The 18,894-nt window shown below is 40.3% G+C and overlaps 1 protein-coding gene across 1 annotated transcript in view; it reads right to left on the reverse strand.

The window, feature by feature from the left end:
- MYO1E (myosin IE) overlaps positions 1 to 18,894 on the reverse strand; it is a 237,153-nt gene that overhangs the window by 91,260 nt on the left and 126,999 nt on the right. The window contains exons 5-6 of the mRNA XM_003928985.4: positions 7,416 to 7,503; positions 2,589 to 2,678 (exon numbers count right to left, since the gene is read on the reverse strand). Coding sequence (XP_003929034.1) covers positions 2,589 to 2,678; positions 7,416 to 7,503 — 178 coding nt within the window. The remainder of the gene's footprint in view (positions 1 to 2,588; positions 2,679 to 7,415; positions 7,504 to 18,894) is intronic.

An 18,894-nucleotide genomic window follows, 5' to 3' on the forward strand; every position in this document is an offset into this window, starting at 1 on the left:
GTGGACAGAGCATGCTCCCAAGTCCTCCTAGCAGCGGTGCTCAACCTTGGCTGCCCCTTGGAAACACCTGGGGAGCCTTTCCAACATGCTGCTGCCTGCTGTTAGCCCAGACCACACACATCGGACTCTCTAGGACCAGGGCCCAGAGCTGTATGTTTTTCAAAAAGTGCCCAGCTTATCTTTATGTGTGACGAAGCTTAAAACCCCTGCTCTAATATAATAAAATGCATATGCATGGCTCAAAATTGTCAAATAAAAGTTAAAATTTCTAAAAAAAAAGGTCAACATATTTAGGACTGCTGTGTAGCAGCCTGGGGGGAAAGAGGAAATTTTATAAAGGAAATAAAATGTTGCTTTTGCATTTTTATAATGAAATGAAAAGAAGTTTCAACTCAACTCTTGGTAATGATGCATTTCTTAAGCTGGGTACTGGACACATAGATGCTCATTGTATTATTTTTAAATCATGTTTGAAATACTTCATAATACATTCTTTAATTTGAAAAGATTTATAAGTGTTAAATATATACATTCTTATGCTTCATAACACCTGTCCATTTTTAAAAGTGAAATTACCCATAATTCTACCCTGATGCCATTTCTTCATTCTCTTGTTAAATAATTACTGTCACAGATGTCAAAATTTGATTTACATACCCCTTAGTTACATTTTATACAATGTGCACATTTTAAAAACAAAAACAGGAAAATATTGAAGATATTGTTCTGTAATCTGTTCTTCTTAACATTATGAGTATCTTTTAAAATAAGTAGTTATTTGGTAGGAAACTTATTTAAATTTATTCTGAAGTAATTGTTGGGCAAAGATAATAAATGATTAAAATTTTAATAACAATTGCCCAATCACTCACTCTCCGGAGATCATGTGTCAGTTTTCAACCAATAGCATGTTTTCTCCATTATTATCAATCACCTTAATGTTTGCCCATTTGAGAGACAGAAAATGATATGTGGTTTTAATTTACATTTTTCTCATCCATGATGGTGAATAGTGTGTGTGTGTGTGTGTGTGTGTGTGTGAGAGAGAGAGAGAGAGAGAGAGAGAGAGAGAGAGAGAGAGAAAGAGTATGTGTGTATGTATGTGTGTATATGAGTGTGTGTGCGCACGTGTGTGTATGTGTCTGAAATGTGTCTTCCCATCTTTCCATCAGGGTTATAGAAAATTTTGCAATTAGAAAAATAAGAAAATGTTGAGTGTTTGTTATTTACAGAAATTAACTGATGAATCCTTCAAATGCAATAAACAATTTTTATTGTAAAAATCAATGAAATTTCAATTTAATTATTTTTTTTCAGGTCTCCAAGGAATCCAAGAAAGGGGGAAAGGAAAATAAAGAGTTAAATTTGGTCAAGCCTATTTTTACAAAGCATATTTAGACTGAAAAATTAAGAAAAAGTTTCAAGTGGAAAATTTGTTTAAATCTTCTTTCCTATTTTATTATCTGGAAAATTTCTTCAAGATAACACAACTCAGGCATTGGGCCCAAAAATATGAGAGACAAAACAAATGAGTAGTTTGAATAGTAATAGAAAGCAAGGAAAGTAAGGGCAAGTCTAACAGACAGAACCCACCAGGGAACTTGACAATTATTATGTGAGCACATAGTAAAAATTCTCTTGGAAATAGAAGCTTCCTTCCAAAATAGACAGTGGAAAAGAAAATTGTTTTTCTCCAAAATTCCTTATTTATTTTAAAATGTTCCAGAATCAGCCTCACAGATGGCTCTGTGAATGCTTTAGTGCCAGACACGATCTATGGTTGAAAAAAGATGCAAAATCTATATAAATCAAGGTTACTGGGTAAACATTTGTTTCTTTGTAAATGTGGCTTTTGTCAAGGGGAACATATTCATAGCGATCCTTGCCAGCTTTCCTAACTACCTCTCTGGAGACACCCAGACAGAAATGTGACTAAATGAGCATTCACAACAATGCATTTGGTTGACATTTTCATTACTAGTTAGGTAAGCCAGTTAGAAGGCGACCTGTGAGCCTAGGTCAGTCACTTTTGGATGTCGTTAGGTTGTACGAGTATGGCATAAGACAGATGCACAGAGCCAGAGGGCTGGCAGGCGGGGCAGGCAGCTTGCTCTAGGGACGGAGAGGAGGAAGTTTCTCGCCAAGGTGTCAGATCGGTCCACCTCTGTGCACCCTTCAGAGTCTACGGATCAAGTTCTAAGAACTGAAACCATTGCTAGTGAGAAACAAAACCTGGGACGCCCATCTACTCTAGTTAGTTCTATGTCTAGGAAAGAAGATCTTGTCTTCAGGCCACAAAGACAATTCCTCCAAGGCCAAAGCTGCCACTTTGATCACTTATTTTCCTTAGTAAGGCAACTCTAGTGGAAAACTATTTTCACAATTATCTTGTTTGTATCCCCGAGGCACACAAAAAAGGGCAAACTGCAGCTTGGCAGCATGCTGCTGGAGAGAATGACGGCAAGATTAAAGGGGTGGCCCCTGACGGCATGTGAAAAGCTCCCCTTTCCTGTGGGATACTGGACTTCAGTCAGGAACATCAACATCATCAATCAAGCGACACTCTCTGAAACAGGGAAGAGACTTACAAATCGGCTGGAGTTGTTGTTCCGGACGGTCTTGGCGTTCCCAAAGGCCTCCAGCAGTGGGTTGGACTGCAGGATAATGTCCTTCACGTGCTGTCCCAGCAAACAGACTGGAGGTTAGGAAGCTCTGAACACCTACCACACAGTGTAAGCCAAACTTTCTCTAAGGACCTGGTTTCTGAATGCATTAAGGTGACGGGCCCCACATCCACGTGGGGTTTCTGGAGGATTTATTCTTCCACCATGACAGACCTCAACCTGTTTGTGTATTTGGGTCTTCCAATTCCCATGGCTTGACGAAGGATCCCCAAGAGCCAGGGTGCCAACGGAAATTAGGAACTATTCATACAAACGTTCTCAGCTTGGGTTTCCAAATTGGTTGCTGCAGCTTCACCTTGCACTTGTGGGGGTGTGCCAGGTGTCAAAGGAGGAAAGAAAGTCAAACGGTAGACGAAGGGCTGTCTCCTTGCTGTTCAGCCAGGGTCTTTATTCTCACGACCCCTTCCCAACTACTCTACCAACACATCTCATCCCATCTTCACCTGTTCCACTGCAAGTTATCTTACGGAAAATTAATCCACTTCTCCCTAAACAAGGCTATGCAAATACAGCCTGCTGTTTCTCAATCTTTAATATGCACAAATGACCTGGGGATCCTCTCAAAATGCAGTTGTGGACTCAGGAGGTTGGGGTAGGGCCCAAGAGTCTGCATTTGTAGCCAGCTCCCTGGTGTTGCTGGTTTTGCCAGCAATGACACACACTTTGAGTGGCAAGGTTCAACAGCAGATTCTGTGGAACAAGTCCTGGCCTACTAGACAGGAAGGATTTGTTTTTCAAACATCCCTGTTCTACTGAAGTGTGCAAAACACACCATAGACATGAGACTGTTCAATAGACAGAATTTGATGTTGGAGAAGTCTTTCAACAAGTGAGTCATTCCTTGTACTTCTAATTATTCACATGCTATGGTTAAACATGTTCCAGAAATAACAAGTCTTCTGGCTTGTGCTCTTTAGCTACTGACTAATTCCAAGCCAAGGGCTCTGTATCATTGTCCTCATAGGAAAACAGGAAGAGAAAAATCAACATTAACTGTCTGCAGTCTGGCTACTAGGTCATGGGGGTGTAGCAAAGAGAAGTAAATTAAGGCACTAACTACTAATTGACTATGTAACAGCCAAAGTGTTCTTCTGGCACCCTTCTGAACATTCAGAAGAAAAACTGCCATGAGAAATGAGAACTGGCCTTTCCTTGTGACTAGGGAATCATCCCTAGCAATCGCACCAGGGCAATTCTGGGTAATCCTTTCATGGGTCAGCTTCAAAGCTTAGAAACACACTTCCAAGCTGCCTACGTTCTTTTAAAAACCCATGGAATGATATAAACTCTGCTTTTCTCTGTAAAATCCATTTTAAATTTGTGGACCTTCATTAACCTTTTTTTTTTTTTTGCTGGCCAGATATACCTATACCATTTAACCACATTCAGCTTCTCTCAGGAAGAGAACAAAAGACAGAATCTTCTTCTGTCTTTTCTCTTTTTAAATTATGGACTTTAAAAACGAGAATCTTTATGTATCTATCCATCCATCCATGCATCTATCCATGTGTCCATCCATCCATCCACATGTATTCATCAATGATCAGTGATGTTCAACAGAGTTTTGTGCCATGTGGCAGGTGTATCAGGGAAAAGAGAAAGAGCAAACTAAGGTAAAAGGGCAGCCCACCAGCCAGGCATGGTGGCTCATGCCTGTATTCCCAGCACTTTGGGACGCCGAGGCAGGCAGATCCCAAATGTCAAGAGACTGAGATCGTCCTGGCCAACATGGTGAAATCCTATCTTAACAAAAATACAAAAATTAGCTGGGCATGGTGGCACGCACCCGTAGTCCCAGCTACTAGGGAGTCTGAGGCAGGAGGATCGCTTGAACTAGGGAGGCCAAAGTTGCAGTGAGCTGAGATCACGCCACTGCACTCCAGCTTGGCAACAAAGCAAGACTCCGTCTCAAAAAAATAAATACATTTTAAAAATAAAGTGTAGCCCATCTGCAAAACAGCATCCTGGATTCTTGTCTCCATGTCAACCCTCTCAAGATCTGGAAGAATCACGGGAATGGAGAAAAGCAAATGGACTGAACCACATGAACCTATGTTCTAGAGCTGCCCTTGCTGTCCAATACGAAAGCCGTAAGTCACACGTGGCTGTGGCTACCGCAACTGAGCTGTAAGTGTAGAATACACACTGGATTTCAAAGACTTAGTACCAAAAAGATATAAAGTATCTCATTAATTTTGTTACATTGATTATACAATAAAATGGTCATTTTTTATATATTGGGTTAACTCATGTTATTTTACAAAGTTATTTCCTTTTTTTCTTTTTACTTCTTTTAGCGTGGCTACTAGAAAATTTAGAATTACATATATGGCTTGTTTCACCTTCCTACTGGTCAGAACTGCTGTCCATCTTCCTTTCATTCAGAGCAAGAGGCCACTTTAAGAACCCTTCACTCTGTAACCTAAGTTTGCCCTTTCTCTTTTTTCTCTGTTATGTTCACCATATACCACAAAATAGTGTTGGATATCACTGATCAATAATGAATAGATATGGATGTACGGATGGATGGGAGGGATACAAAAATATTCTCAGTTTTAAAGCCTGTAATTAAAGAAGGGAAGAGATAGAAGAAGATTCTGTCTTTTGTTCTCTCCCTGAAAGAAGCTGTAGTTAAATGGTACAGGCACATCTGGCCAGCAAACAAAAGACAGAAAGAGTTAATAAAGATTCAGAAATTCAGAGGCCTGTTTGGCTCTGCCTTAAGCTTCCTGACTTACCAGGACAGGACAGAACACTACTTAATTAATAGATAGGGGCCAGACATGGTGGCTCATGGTCGTAATCCCAACACTTTGGGAAGCCTGTGTGTGTGGATCACTTGAGCTCAGGAGTTTGAGACGAGCCTGGGCAACGTGGTTAAAACCCTGCCTCTACCAAAAAAACGAAAAATTAGCCAGTCTTGGTGGCGTGCACCTGGGGTCCCAGGTATTTGTGAGGTTGTGGTGGGAGGATCACCTAAGCTGAGGAGAAGGAGAAGGCTGCAGTGAGCCAAGATCTCGCCATTGCATTTCAGCCTGGGTGACAGAATGAGACACCATCTCAAAAAAACCACAATAAAGGTAATTTTACGTGTCTTTTTTTTTTTTTTTTTGGACCGAGTCTTGCTTTGTCACCAGGCTGGAGTGCAGTGGCACGATCTTGGTTCACTGCAACCTCTACCTCCTAGGTTCAAGCGATTCTCCTGTCTCAACCTTCCGAGGAGCTAGAACTATAGGCACATGACACCATGCCTGGCTAATTTTTTGTATTTTACTAGAGATGGGGTTTCGCCATATTGGCCAGGATGGTCTCAATCTCCTAACCTTGTGATCTGTCCCCATTAGCCTCCCAAAGTGCTGGATTACAGGCATGAGCCAACCACGCCTGGCCAATTTTATGTGTCTTTTAAAAGTCTACAGCCAATCATGGGAATAACATTAAATAATTCCGATTTAAAAAGCTAATCTTTGGAAGGAATTCTGTCACCAGAGGTGCACACTGGTGATGAGCACTGAGCGTGGGCTGCCCCTTACGGACCTTGGCTCACCATCCCCATCATCCACAGCTTGCTCTCTCAGGAACAGGTTTTACTCATTCCTGCCAATGTTGAGTTTAATTTTCACCTCTTGAGTATCCTCATTCTCTGGGTCTTTTCTCTTTCCTAACATTTCCTTTATACTCTTTGTTCTTTCTCTTTTCCTTCCCTGTTTCCCCTTTCTCTGTCTCTGTCCTTTAAAATTTTTGTAAGTTTCTTGAATTGGCAACTGGTTCACATCGTTCAAACCATCCAAGTTTCTAAAGGGTATACAGGAAGAGTAGTCCGTTCTCCCTGCCTCCCAGCCCCGCCCTGCCCAAGACAACCATTGTTGACAGTTTCTTGTGTATGCTTCTAGGGATATGCAATACACATCCAAACAAATACAAATACACATTCTCTTTTGATCCCTTAAATGGCAGCATATATTACATACAATGTTCTGAACCTTGGTTTTTGTCGTTAATGATATATCTTGAAGACCATTCTCTATCGGTACATGAAGCTTCATTTTTATTGCTGTATAATATTCTATAAGACAAATCACAAATTATTTCACCAGATGCCTAGTGATGAACACTGCTTTCCAGTCTTTTGCATTACCAAAATTGCTGCAAGTAACTTTATACATGCATTATTTTGTATCCATTTCAACATATCTAAAGAATAAATTCTCTCAAGCAGAAATGCTGACGCATACGGCATATATGTTTAAGTTTGATAGCTTTTGTTGAAATGTCCTTCATTAAAGTGTACTAGTTCATATCCTACCAGCAATGTATAAGAAAAACTGGGTTGCTACTCCCTTCTGATCAAGTGATTAAAACATGGTAAGATTTTTGCTAATCTAGGCAAAAATTAGTTTTCTAATGTAGTTTTAATGTGCATTTTTGTATCATGATGGCAAACACACTTCTGTGTTTTGGAGTAATTTATATTTCCTTTTCTATGAGTTGTCTTTCATGTCCTTTTTAAATTTTCCTTTTGGGCTGCTGACCTTTTTACTGATTTATAGGAATTCATTGAATACTAGGTACACACCTATCTTAAAACATGTTATTCCTTTGCAGATTTCAAGTTTCACAGTTAGAGAACCAATGTCTTTTCTGTGGAAGAAAAACTGTTTTCTAACAGCAACTGGAGCCTCTTACATTTCCCATAGTATAAGGTACCATAATGGGTCATCACCCGCTCACCTGGACTTTGGGGCCTCCTCCAGACACTCTGGAGATGTAGCTCATGATATATTTGGCAGCCACTGTTTTCCCAGCACCACTTTCACCGCTAAAGAAAGACAGACAAAAATGCTCACCGTTTTGAGAAGTGAATTGCAACCAGCTCCCTTCCTTGTCCCTGCATCCCACAAAACAAACAGAAACAAAAAGAAAATAGGTAGAAAGGAATTCTTTTTTTTTTTTTCCCCCAAGTACAGTACCGGTAAAGAAAGGCAAGTTATGGAAGGATCGGGTCGCCTTTGTGACCCGTGTGAGCAGAATTAACATGGTATGGATAATTACCACTGTGCACAGAACTGATCATCAAGAATTTTACATGCCCAATAATGGGGAATATAATTAGGAAAATTATGGAGCAACACAAGGGTGGAATTCCGTATAAATTACAACTGGCATGGAGACTGTAAATGTAGAAAACAAGCATATGAAATCATGTTACGTGAAATAAGTCATTCAAGTTATATACAAAACACAGTTACAATTTTTTTTTAAAGTACATAAGAAAGAAAGACTGGGACGAGGCGTGGTGGCTCACCTCTGTAATCCCAGCACTTTGGAATCTGAGGCAGGCAGATCACCTTAAGTCAGGAGTTCGAGACCAGCCTGGCCAACATGGTGAAACCCTGTCTCTATTAAAAACACAAAAATTAGTCGGCATGGTGGTGGGTGCCTTTAATCCCATCTACTTGGGAGGCTGAGGCTGGAGAATCACTTGAACCCAGGAGGCAGAGGTTGCAGTGACTGGAGATTGTGTAATTTAGCTCCAGCATGGGTGACAAGAGGGAAGCACTGTCTCAAAAAAAAAAAAAAGACTGGAACTACCACAAAATATTAACAAAAGCTTTGGTCAAGGCAGAGACAATAAGAAACTTGTTTTAAGTCATTATTTTTCAAACGTTTTATAATGCATATGCTATTTTTGTAATTTAAAAAATGAAACGAAAAAGTGGGTACTGTAAGGTTTCAAACCATTTGCCTGAACTGATGCAAGCTTCCTTATTTTAGAAGTTCTAAAATTAAACCTTGAAGCAATATTAATCACATCCTGAGTAACAAAGGCCACCTTCCTCTGGGTAGCCTTCCTGCAGGGGGAGAGCCTTTTGTTAATAATATATAATCTGCTCTTCAAAATCCCCATTCTTCCTTCAAAATCCCCCTGAATTCATAATAACCTCAATTCAAAACATGCTTAAGTCAGGTTTTTCACCTTTCTATTGGTACTCTTTGTTTTACCAGAAGAGAATTAATTAATTAAAGAAACCCAGGTCATACAAAATGATGGTGAGAATTACTATGAAAAATTCGGGCTGCTACAAGTTCATACGACAAAGTTTTTGTTTGCTCTTTGCAATAAGAAAATTTTAGGGTGCAGAGCAAATGTTCTTCTATGAATATCCAGCCCAATTAATTGTTATCAATTGCTGAGTTACCCAAGAAAAGAGAAAACATTTGCTTAGGGAACAATCAAGCAAGGTGACCCTGCCATTTCCAAAAGGAAACAGAAATAAATTTGAAATTATTTTTTATTTCAAAACAAAATAAAACCTAACAAACAAAAGAATTGAGCCGGAGATATGGCAAAACTCAAAACTTTGCTGAATTTCCTTGAACTAATATATGGTTTTAAAGAATTATGGGGAGGCAGGAACCATCTTCTGCTGAGGGCTTATGACCTTCAAAAGTCTGAACCCATGTATGCGATTCACTCACCATCTTAGTGCTATGCTCTTGGCTTCCTGGTCACATGAATGAAAAAACCAAACTGAAATTTCATAAGCTACAGTAGCAAGTAGAAAACCAGCAAGCCTGGGATGAGGTGTCACACTGCTTCCAGAGGACATGCTTACTCACAAGCGTTAAGTAGGTCTGGTAAATTCAACTCCATGGGGAAATTATCTTTTCAAATGATTGACATACTCAGATGATGTATTTACTAGATCCAAGGTCAATACAAGTACTCTATCATTTGAATTACACATTTTGGCAACAAGAAAACCCCATTTTATAAGCTGTAAACAATGTAAATATTCAAGAATATTGAAAAGTCCAAGATTATAATGGTGTAACTACCCAATGTAATATTGTACAGTCATTGAAATACTTACAAAGACTATGTAGCAACAAAAAGATAATGCAGCTAAGGTTAAGTGGAAACATGAACAGAAGACATTGTATTTATAACAAGTTTAAAACTATGTAAAAATAATGTATGGACAAAAATAAACAGACAAGGAAAAACAAATACTCCTGACTTTATATCTAAACATTCTGCGTATACCACAAAAGAAAGAAAGAAAAGAAAAGAAAAGAAAAAGAAATATTCCTGACTTATTAGGAGTCTGCTATAGGAATGATTTTTTGTTTTTTGTTTTTTCTAGGGGGATGGAGTCTCGCTTTGTTGCCCAGGCTGAAGTGCACTAGCACAATCTCAGCTCACTGCAACCTCCACATCCCTGGTTCAAGTGATTCTCCTGCCTGAGCTTCCCAAGTATCTGGGATTACAGGTGTGAGCCACCGTGCCTAGCTAATTTTTTTAATTTTTAGTAGAGATGGGGTTTCACTATGTTTGCCAGGCTGGTCTAGAGCTCCTGAGCCCAGGTGATCCACCCACCTCGGCTTCCCAAAGTGCTGGGATTACAGGTGTGAGCCACCACGCCTGGCTCTTTTTTCTTTTGATGTGCTTTCTCCTAATGCTTACATTATTTTTAGATTTTTAGGGTGGGTATGGTGGCTCATACCAGTAATCCCAGCACTTTGGAAGGCCAAGGTGGATGGATCACTTGAAGTCAGGAGTAAGAGACCAGCCTGGCCAACATAGTGAAACCCTGTCTCTACTAAAAATTAAAAAATTAGCTGGGCATGGTGGTGGCCGCCTGTAATCCAAGCTACTCAGGAGGCTGAGACAGAAGAATCTCTTGAACCCGGGAGGTGGAAGTTGTAGTGAACCAAGATGGTGTCACTGCATTCCAGCCTGGGCAGCAAAAGCGAAACTCCATCTCAATACAAAATTTTAGAGATTTTTGAAATTTGTGTATTTCAGATTCTTAAAAACAGCTGTTACAGAGAAAAAGGGAGGGATCACAATGATAATCACCATTGATCAATTTCATTCACTATTATTCAACTTCCTATATATCACCATGAGTATGTATATTTTCCTTAAGTTTACACTGTCACATTTAAACTTTGTTAGAACAAGCTGGGAAAGAGAGAAAGAGACAGAGAGAGAAAGCAAGAGAGAGAGTGAGAGACTGTGAGACAGAGAGAGAGCGAGCGAGAGAGCGAGCAAACCCTATTAGAATTATAAAATAATATACATGAAGGAGAATTGATTAAATTGAAAAAAGAATTATAAAATAAAGTATAGTAATGCTAGTAACCCCCCCCCCCCCGTGTCTTCAATTAATACTGTATTCAGCCATGAAATATTTTGTCTTTTTTGTTGGAAGCAAAAGAAAGTAATAATAACGGAAAGTAACCCTTTTCATATATTAAAATAAGTATACCAGTTCCAAAAATGGGATATCTGCATTCTCCGTAATTGGGATCTTTTCCAGGAGACTTAAAATAATCAGTTCTCACTAAACATTGAATGGAATTTTCGTTACTTGGTTTCAATTTACAGACGCTTAAGAAGAATTTTTATTGATCAGAGGCAGTGATTTGCTCAAAATATGGTACAATAATGGAATGTTACATAATGACTTGAAGCTTACAGTTTACACAACCATGATTACACTGGTCTGTTTGGGATGAGGAAATATTGTTTCTTCTGCAGGACTAAAACCCAAGCTAAAAGAAAGTGAAGGTATCAGACAGATCATACAGCATATCCCAAATTATTACTTTGCATCTCACAACAGTTATTATAGAGCAATTTGCTTCATTTATGCCTCCAGGCAGCTCTTCCTAATTATCTGTCTTCACTTGACTTCTAAAGTGGACACACACACACACACAAACACACACACACACAAAAATACTCCAGAAATTAGGAAAACATCCCAGTGGTTCCCAAATCTGGCAGTCTATCAGAATCGTCAGAATACTTTCTAATTGCCTATGTCTGGCCCCTCTTCCGACCTGCTGGATCCCAGTCTCTGAGGACACAGTCTACGAATAGGAATTTCTAACAAACTCCCTAGTTAGTTCTTGTATAGCCAGCTGGAAACAAGACAAGCAATTTTCAATCAAAGTTGTAACAGACTTTATAGGAAATATTAACCCAAACAGGAAGTACTGCAGTGTGTGTGTGTGTGTGTGGGGGGGGGGGGGTTGTGTGTGTGTATTATAGAAATGAAATGAAAACATATGGTAAAATATCAAAGCAATGGAAAGAATGTTCTGGGGTTAAAAAAAAAAAAAAAGCCATTTACAATGACATAATCCAAGGACCATAATTATTTTTCCGAGAAGGGTTATTCCTCACTTAAAAATCAATAATATTTTCTAGTAGCTTCAACTGACTCAGCAAGTATAAAAACACTTCAGTTCTTTATTTTTATTTTTTGATATATTCCATAAAATAAGTAGGATCAGCTGTTACTACTACCGGAAGACTCATCAACACACTCCCATCTCCCCATTCCTGGTCTCAAAATCTCTCTCCTCGTTCTGTACCACAGGAACCGGTGTTCCCTTATAACTGGCTCAATCAATGTAATTGAAATGTCGCTTTTCCAACTTTCTGTTTGTGCTTTAAAAAGCATAAACACTTAAAACAAAAATGATGCCTACTTTTGTTCACCAAACATGCATTATCTAACACCCTCTCTGTCCCCATGTGTTAAGCCAAAGGCCAGAATGAGATGTGGCTTCTGTCAGAGAAGAGCTCACTCACTGTCTCACAGGAAAGTCGAGAATACAAAGCTATTAATAACACAGTGGAGATGTAGGTGTAGTTTTAGGGATCTGTGGGTGGCACCTATCCCTGACGAAAAGATTGCTAAAGGAAGTCACAATTAGTTATGTCTCAACAAGGACAATCAAGTCAGCCAGGTGGGCTGTGTGTATGTATGTGTACTTGTGTGTATACATCTTAGAGATTGGGATGAACCCTGAGCCATAAGTAAGAGGTAAAAATTCTGCAGAGTACCTAAAGTACAATAAAAAAAAAAAAGAAAGAAAGAAAGTGCTAGGCTAAAAATAAAACTTCTGTGGGTTACATGTGAAGGTAATCACAGGTAGTTAAACAGGACTTGAGGGGATGGGTACAGTGGCTCACACCTGTCATCTCAACAATATGGGAGGCCAAAGGAGTTGGAGACCAGCCTTGGCAAATAACAAGATCTTATTTTTTAAAAAGAACAAAAACAACCAACCAAAAAACCCAAGACTAATAATAATAAAAAGACAAATAAAAACAAAAACAATTGGCCAGGTATGGTAGCTCATGCCTATCAACCCAGCACTTTGGGAGGCCAAGGCATGTGGATGACCTGAGGTCAGCAGTTCAAGACCAGCCTGGCTGACATGGTGAAACCTTATCTCTACTAAAAATACAAAAACATTAGCTGGGCATGGTGACATGCACTTGTAGTCCCATCTGCTCAGAAGGATGAGGCAGGAGAATCATTTGAACTTGGGAGGCAGAGGTTGCAGTAAGCTGAGACTTTGCCACTGCACTCCAGCCTGGGTGATAGAGCAAGACTCTATCTCAAAAATAAATACATTGATTAATTAAAATTTAAAAATTAAAAATAATTAGCTGGGTGTGGTAGTGTACTCCTGTGGTCCTAGTTATTTGGGAGGCTGAGGTGGGAGGATCGTTTTGAGTGCAGGACAGTGAGGCTGCAGTGAACCATTTATTGTTGAGCTACTGCATTCCAGCCTCGGTAACAGAGTGAGATTCTCTCTTAAAAAAAAAAAATTAACAAGTAAAAAGTAACAGGGCTTGAGTGTGAGGTGGGAAGTTGGGAGGGGTGGGGAGTTGAGCTGGAAGGCACTGTAGAGATCCAAGAGTGACCCTGGGTATCAAGTTCCTGGGTATCAGGTTTGGGGACACATGAAGGGTTCTGGCCTGTGGCATTTCATGCTACATGTTATACAGACTCTAGACTTCCATTTTCTCAAGGCAGCATACCGATGAATTTGCCTTTACCTATGTACAACAATCGATATATTATTTACCTGTACTTTTTTCAAAACTGACACAATTTATTAATGTAAATGGGAACCTCTATATGACTTCTATAAATACGAAATTGGAATCACCTGCCCAAAATTAAAACTTTAAAAAGAAATACAATGAAAATAAAATACTTATTGTGAAAATAATACAAATATTCATCAACATAGAATAGTTAAGTAAACATATTTCTTAGCATTGTCCACTAAGAGGGCCTAGAAGCAATGGCACGCAGGTGTAACTTAACACACAAAGCACCTGATGCTGGTCTCTAAATACCGTTTTTCAATAAAAGGAACCAGGGCTGATTGGGGAAATGACCAATGCCAGGGCTGGAGCAGGGAAAATTCAAGCTGAGCGTGGAATATATAACTGTACCAAAAGGTAAGGAAATTTACAGTGGTGTAACATGTCAAGCATATGAGTGGACATGTGGATGTGTCAAGCATATAAGAGCCAGCTGAAAGGGGTTCCCACTGGCCAAATCAAAATAAGTAATCATAATAATAGATTATGAACCTTTGAACATATAGGAAGCCATAATTCTATATTGCCATAAGAAAGTAAATGAATCAATAAATAAATAGGAGGGAAGGGAAAGTTCTTCCTCACAGTGGAATACCAACTGATAAATGTAGAAGGAATGATGGAAATAGATCATCACCATTTGGCAGCCACCATATGGATGACTGACTGGAGAGGAGTCATTAATGGATGCTCAGGCTGGTAGGTGGAGATTTGATGTGGAGCAGGATGTTGTCATAACCTCAGAATATATCCCCACAAAATACTAACACATCCTAAAAGAAAATAGGGTGAATTTAATGAGAAGAAACCTAGCAGATGCCTGTGGAACCAGGTGATCAAGAGCACAGCATTGTTTCTAAGATATTCTGGCCTGGAAAGCTTGACTTGAGCCTGGCTGTGAGGAAATATCGGGTAGACTCAGCCTGAGGTCATCCTACAAAATGGAATGCCTGAACTCTTTAGAGCTGTAAAGGGCAAAAAGCACGGAAAACAGAGAAGAAAATGCAAAAGTCAGAGAGGCACAAAGAGAGGCAAGAGGCTGCATGTGGCTTCATGGGGGCCAACGGAGTCAGGATCAACTGTGTCAATGTGCTGGGGAGATAAACAAGACAGTGGAAATTCCCACTGGGACTTACTTAATTAGACCCTGCTTTTTTGCAAATACAGAGACATATAGTGGAACACGACTCTTATTTCAAAAGGTGCAACCTAAGGAATAAAAATACAGGGATAGTTTTTGTAAAAAACATTTTTTGGAATGTCAGATTTATTGAAGAAGAACACAGTTATTCATCTATTGAAATACGGTCCAGACGATGAGAAACAACATCAATTCCAAAGGAGGCTTGGAAGGAACACACAGAAATATTGTGGCTATGATAACTGTAGGTAGGATGTGTTCACTGTGTGTATCATGCATGTCATAGGCTGTTATAAGTGCTTTACATGTATCAATCACTTGACCCACAAAAGAGCCCATGAGGTAGGTGCTTTTATTGTCTCCATTATCTCAAGCGAGTAAAGGTAAGCAACTTGCTCAAGGACACTTAGCTAGTGGCAGAGCTAGAAAAGGAGGTGAGGGAGACTGTGTCGAGGGTCAGAGCTATACCGTCTCAGAGGAAGGTAAACCCTTAAGATCCTCATATGAGTTGACTAGTCAATAAAAATAAACGATGTTTCCCAAAGTAACCCTATGAATAGTACACAGCATTAGAAAACTCTTAGCTACTCCTGAGTCTTTACTGATACACACCCATTTAAGCAAGCCTTCTGCCAATAACATTTATTACCTCACACAGTTGGAACTAACAAATAATAGCCTACATCACTGTGATCACAAGACAAGATAATTCTGCGAGAATGAGAAACCACATCAAAGAAGGTCCTGGACGGCCTTCTCCAATGACTCAATTCACAGACTCCCTTCCTGGCAGCCCTACTAGGTCTGGACCAGAAACAAGCTGGAGGTGAAGCACATCTGTGAGGTTTCAGGGCCACGGAGAGAGGGAGTCTCCATCAGACCTTAGAATTACACTAAAAAACTAATTCTCAAATACATGCCATGGCTAACAGCATGACAGTCAAAAACAAGCAGCCATGCTTGAAATCACCGGGTAAGTAACACAAATTCATTCTTTAATAGACTGAGGAAAGTCTGAGTAAGACTAACAGCTGGTATTTCTTCCCAACCCCAGACAAATACCTAGTTAATTGGTGTTGTCAAGTAGAAAAAATGTTCACCTAGTCTGCCAACAACATGGATGGCCCCATGGCAATGCTTATCCTGGCCCAGACTGATGCAGCTGGAAGAACCTGATGTTGAGTATGAAGACCAAGTTTGAGTCCCAGCTTGGCTACTTACCAGCTCTGATCCTTACCAGCTCTGAAATTCCTTTTAATGTAACTAGCAGATCTTTTACATCACTCTTCAAGAGTTAAAGTTTTTTCTTCATGTGTATTTCCTCATTACATTTTCTTTACATTCCTTTAAGGTACGAATTCCCATTTTACAGATGAAGTAACTGAGGCTTGCAGAGGTCACACGCCTTAGACAGCAAGAATAGTCCACCCTATGACTCACCCCAGAGATCTTTCCACTGTACCTCATGACTGAAAGTGGTAATGGATTATTAACCAGCTAACCTAACACCTGCTGGCTCAAAGCAGCAGAGAACAGCAAAAAGACTGCTGTCCCAGAAGCAGGCAGCCCAGCCTGGGAGCACAGCTCTGTCACATTTCAAATGCCAGATTTCAACAAGGTTCTTCGCGTCTCTGAGACTCACTTTCTTGATCTCCAAAAGTAGGGGACAGCAACGCCTAGTTTGCCAGGCTGATACAAAGATGAAAAATGACATAATTAAAAGGACACAAAGCAAGTTCTCGAAAAAGGGTTGCTGTTATGATTACGGGGAGTATATTAATTAGGCACCTTCCTGAATAGCACTCCTTGGCTGATGATAAAGGAATTTCAGCAACCAGTCTAGAATGTAAGATTTGCAGGGAGCTTGGGGAACAGGGTAAATGTGGGCCCTTGCTCTTGAAATTTACAGCCAGGGGCAGCCCCATTATAGTCACAGGCAAGGGGTGACAGGGCCTCCCAAAGCCAGGCCAGGGGGATGTCGAGCTCAAAGGCCAATGCTGCTGGTATAAACAAGAAACTGGGTGGACCCACAGCAACTCAGGAGAACCCTGAAAAGGGTCCCCATACTAACAATAAAAGGTTCCTGAAATACATCAAAGGCAGGAAGATAGCCTGAGAATCCAGAGATACTTGATGGTGCCGTGGCAAAGAGCACAGGAGACCCATGAGCTAAATATTAGAGGCACTCGGAATTTTTCCCTTTTATCTTGCTACTGCAAAAATTACATATTCCAACTCTAAAATGCATGTTAAAGTACACAAGTCAGAAATCTTCGCTCCAGTGATGACTACTATCCTCCTTTTCCTCTACAAAAATTCTCTTTTTCAATCAGCAAATATTACTCATATACCTTCAAAATATCTCTCATGTCTTTATTCTTTAAAAAAATATTTATTCAGCTCCTATGCAGGTTGCAACCTACAAAGACTTTGCAGACTGCTATTGGATGTATTAAGGACAGATGGTCTACTCACCAGAAAACAACTGTGTCAGGACATTTCAAATACGAAAAGTAGAAACAGCACCAAATGGGATGCTTTCACATTGACATTATGTGTCTTAAACAGCCTAAGGTGGCAAGAGCTGATTTAGACCAAAAGCGATAGGAATTCATTTCTGACGGCAGCAATAAAACTGTCACATAAGTGTTCTCCAAAGCCCAGTAATTCTCCATAGAGAATGGCAAGGGCTTCAGAAATGCCTCTGGTCACACTGCCGAGACTTTGCCTGGTGATGCAGAGATGGTACAGATCATGAACAAAGCTCACCAGTTCTTCCTCTTACACATCATGATCATTTTGTCAAACATTTACAGAGAAGAGATGTCTATGACATCCAAAGGTTTCACATATGTGGTTCTAATGCACAAATCACAATTCCGGATTTTAGAGAACAGATTAATAAGCTAAGCAGATATGGGTGGCTCATTGACTGGGTTCACAGGTACCTAACAAGCCTTCGAGAGCTCACCATCATTCATTCTTTTTTTTTTTTTTTTTAAGATGGAGTCCCACTCTGTCAATCAGGCTGGAGTGCAGTGGCGCCATCTTTGCTCATTGCAACCTCTGCCTCCAGGGTTCAAGTGATTCTCCTGCCTCAGCCTTCTGCATAGCTGGGATTACAGGCGCCTGCCACCATGCCCAGCTAATTCTTGTATTTTTAGTAGAGATGGGGTTTCACCATGTTGGCAGGGCTAGTCTCGAACAGCTGTCCTCAGGTGATCTGCCCACCTTGGCCTCCCAATGTGCTGGGATTACAGGCATGAGCCACTGTGCCCTGCCTCACCATCATTCTTAACGATGCTAATGTAGCTCTTGCTGTTGCATTTTTCTGTTGGCAGCGCCCAGAGTCTACCTTCACTTGCCCATTCCTTTATTTCTTTATAGGCTTACTGAAAGTGACACATTGGCTGCCTCCTTGCCTTTCTAACACAGGTTAGGCCCTCACTGCTGCACTAGATCTCCAGATTCCCTCAACATCTTATCTCTTTTCTACCAATAGTGTTATCTTTGCGAACCAGGCTTTGGTGCTATCATGTCTCTGCTCAGAGATCTGCTATAATAAAGAAATAGGCCATAGAGAACCATGAACAGAAGGGGAAGACTGAGCTCTGGCACCCAGACATACCCAGTGGATAACAAGTCAGGCAAGACACAGAAACCGCCCAGGTATGGCCATTTGGTATACAGATGCATCCTTACCTCGTGGTAAGAAATCAAAGCTAATGTGTCAATAAGGTCATGTTCTTTTGTTAACTCAGTCTGTGTGTCAGTTATCCTCCAATTGATGACAAGCCCAATTGTCACCCTCCTGGGTAGGCAGAACGCATCGCAGCCACCAATGTACACAAAGGGCTAGGTTTTGTTTTCTTTTCTTTTTTTCAAATTTCTTCATACGAGCTGTGGCTTTGTTGTACAAAGCGTTAGGTTTTTAAAAGCACTTGAGTCCAGCCTGGACAACATAAGGAGACACCGTCTCTGGAAAAAATTAAAAAATTAGCCGGCCACGATGGAGCGCATCTGTGGTTCTAGCTACTCAGGAGGCTGAGGTGGAAGGACTGCTTGAGCCTGAGAGGCAGAGGTTGCCGTGTGCTGAAATTGTGCAACCTCACTCCAGCCTAGGTGACAGAGCGAAACTCTGTTGC

This window comes from Saimiri boliviensis, chromosome 2, assembly GCF_048565385.1.
Source record: "Saimiri boliviensis isolate mSaiBol1 chromosome 2, mSaiBol1.pri, whole genome shotgun sequence".
Classification (NCBI taxonomy): Eukaryota; Metazoa; Chordata; class Mammalia; order Primates; family Cebidae; genus Saimiri; species Saimiri boliviensis.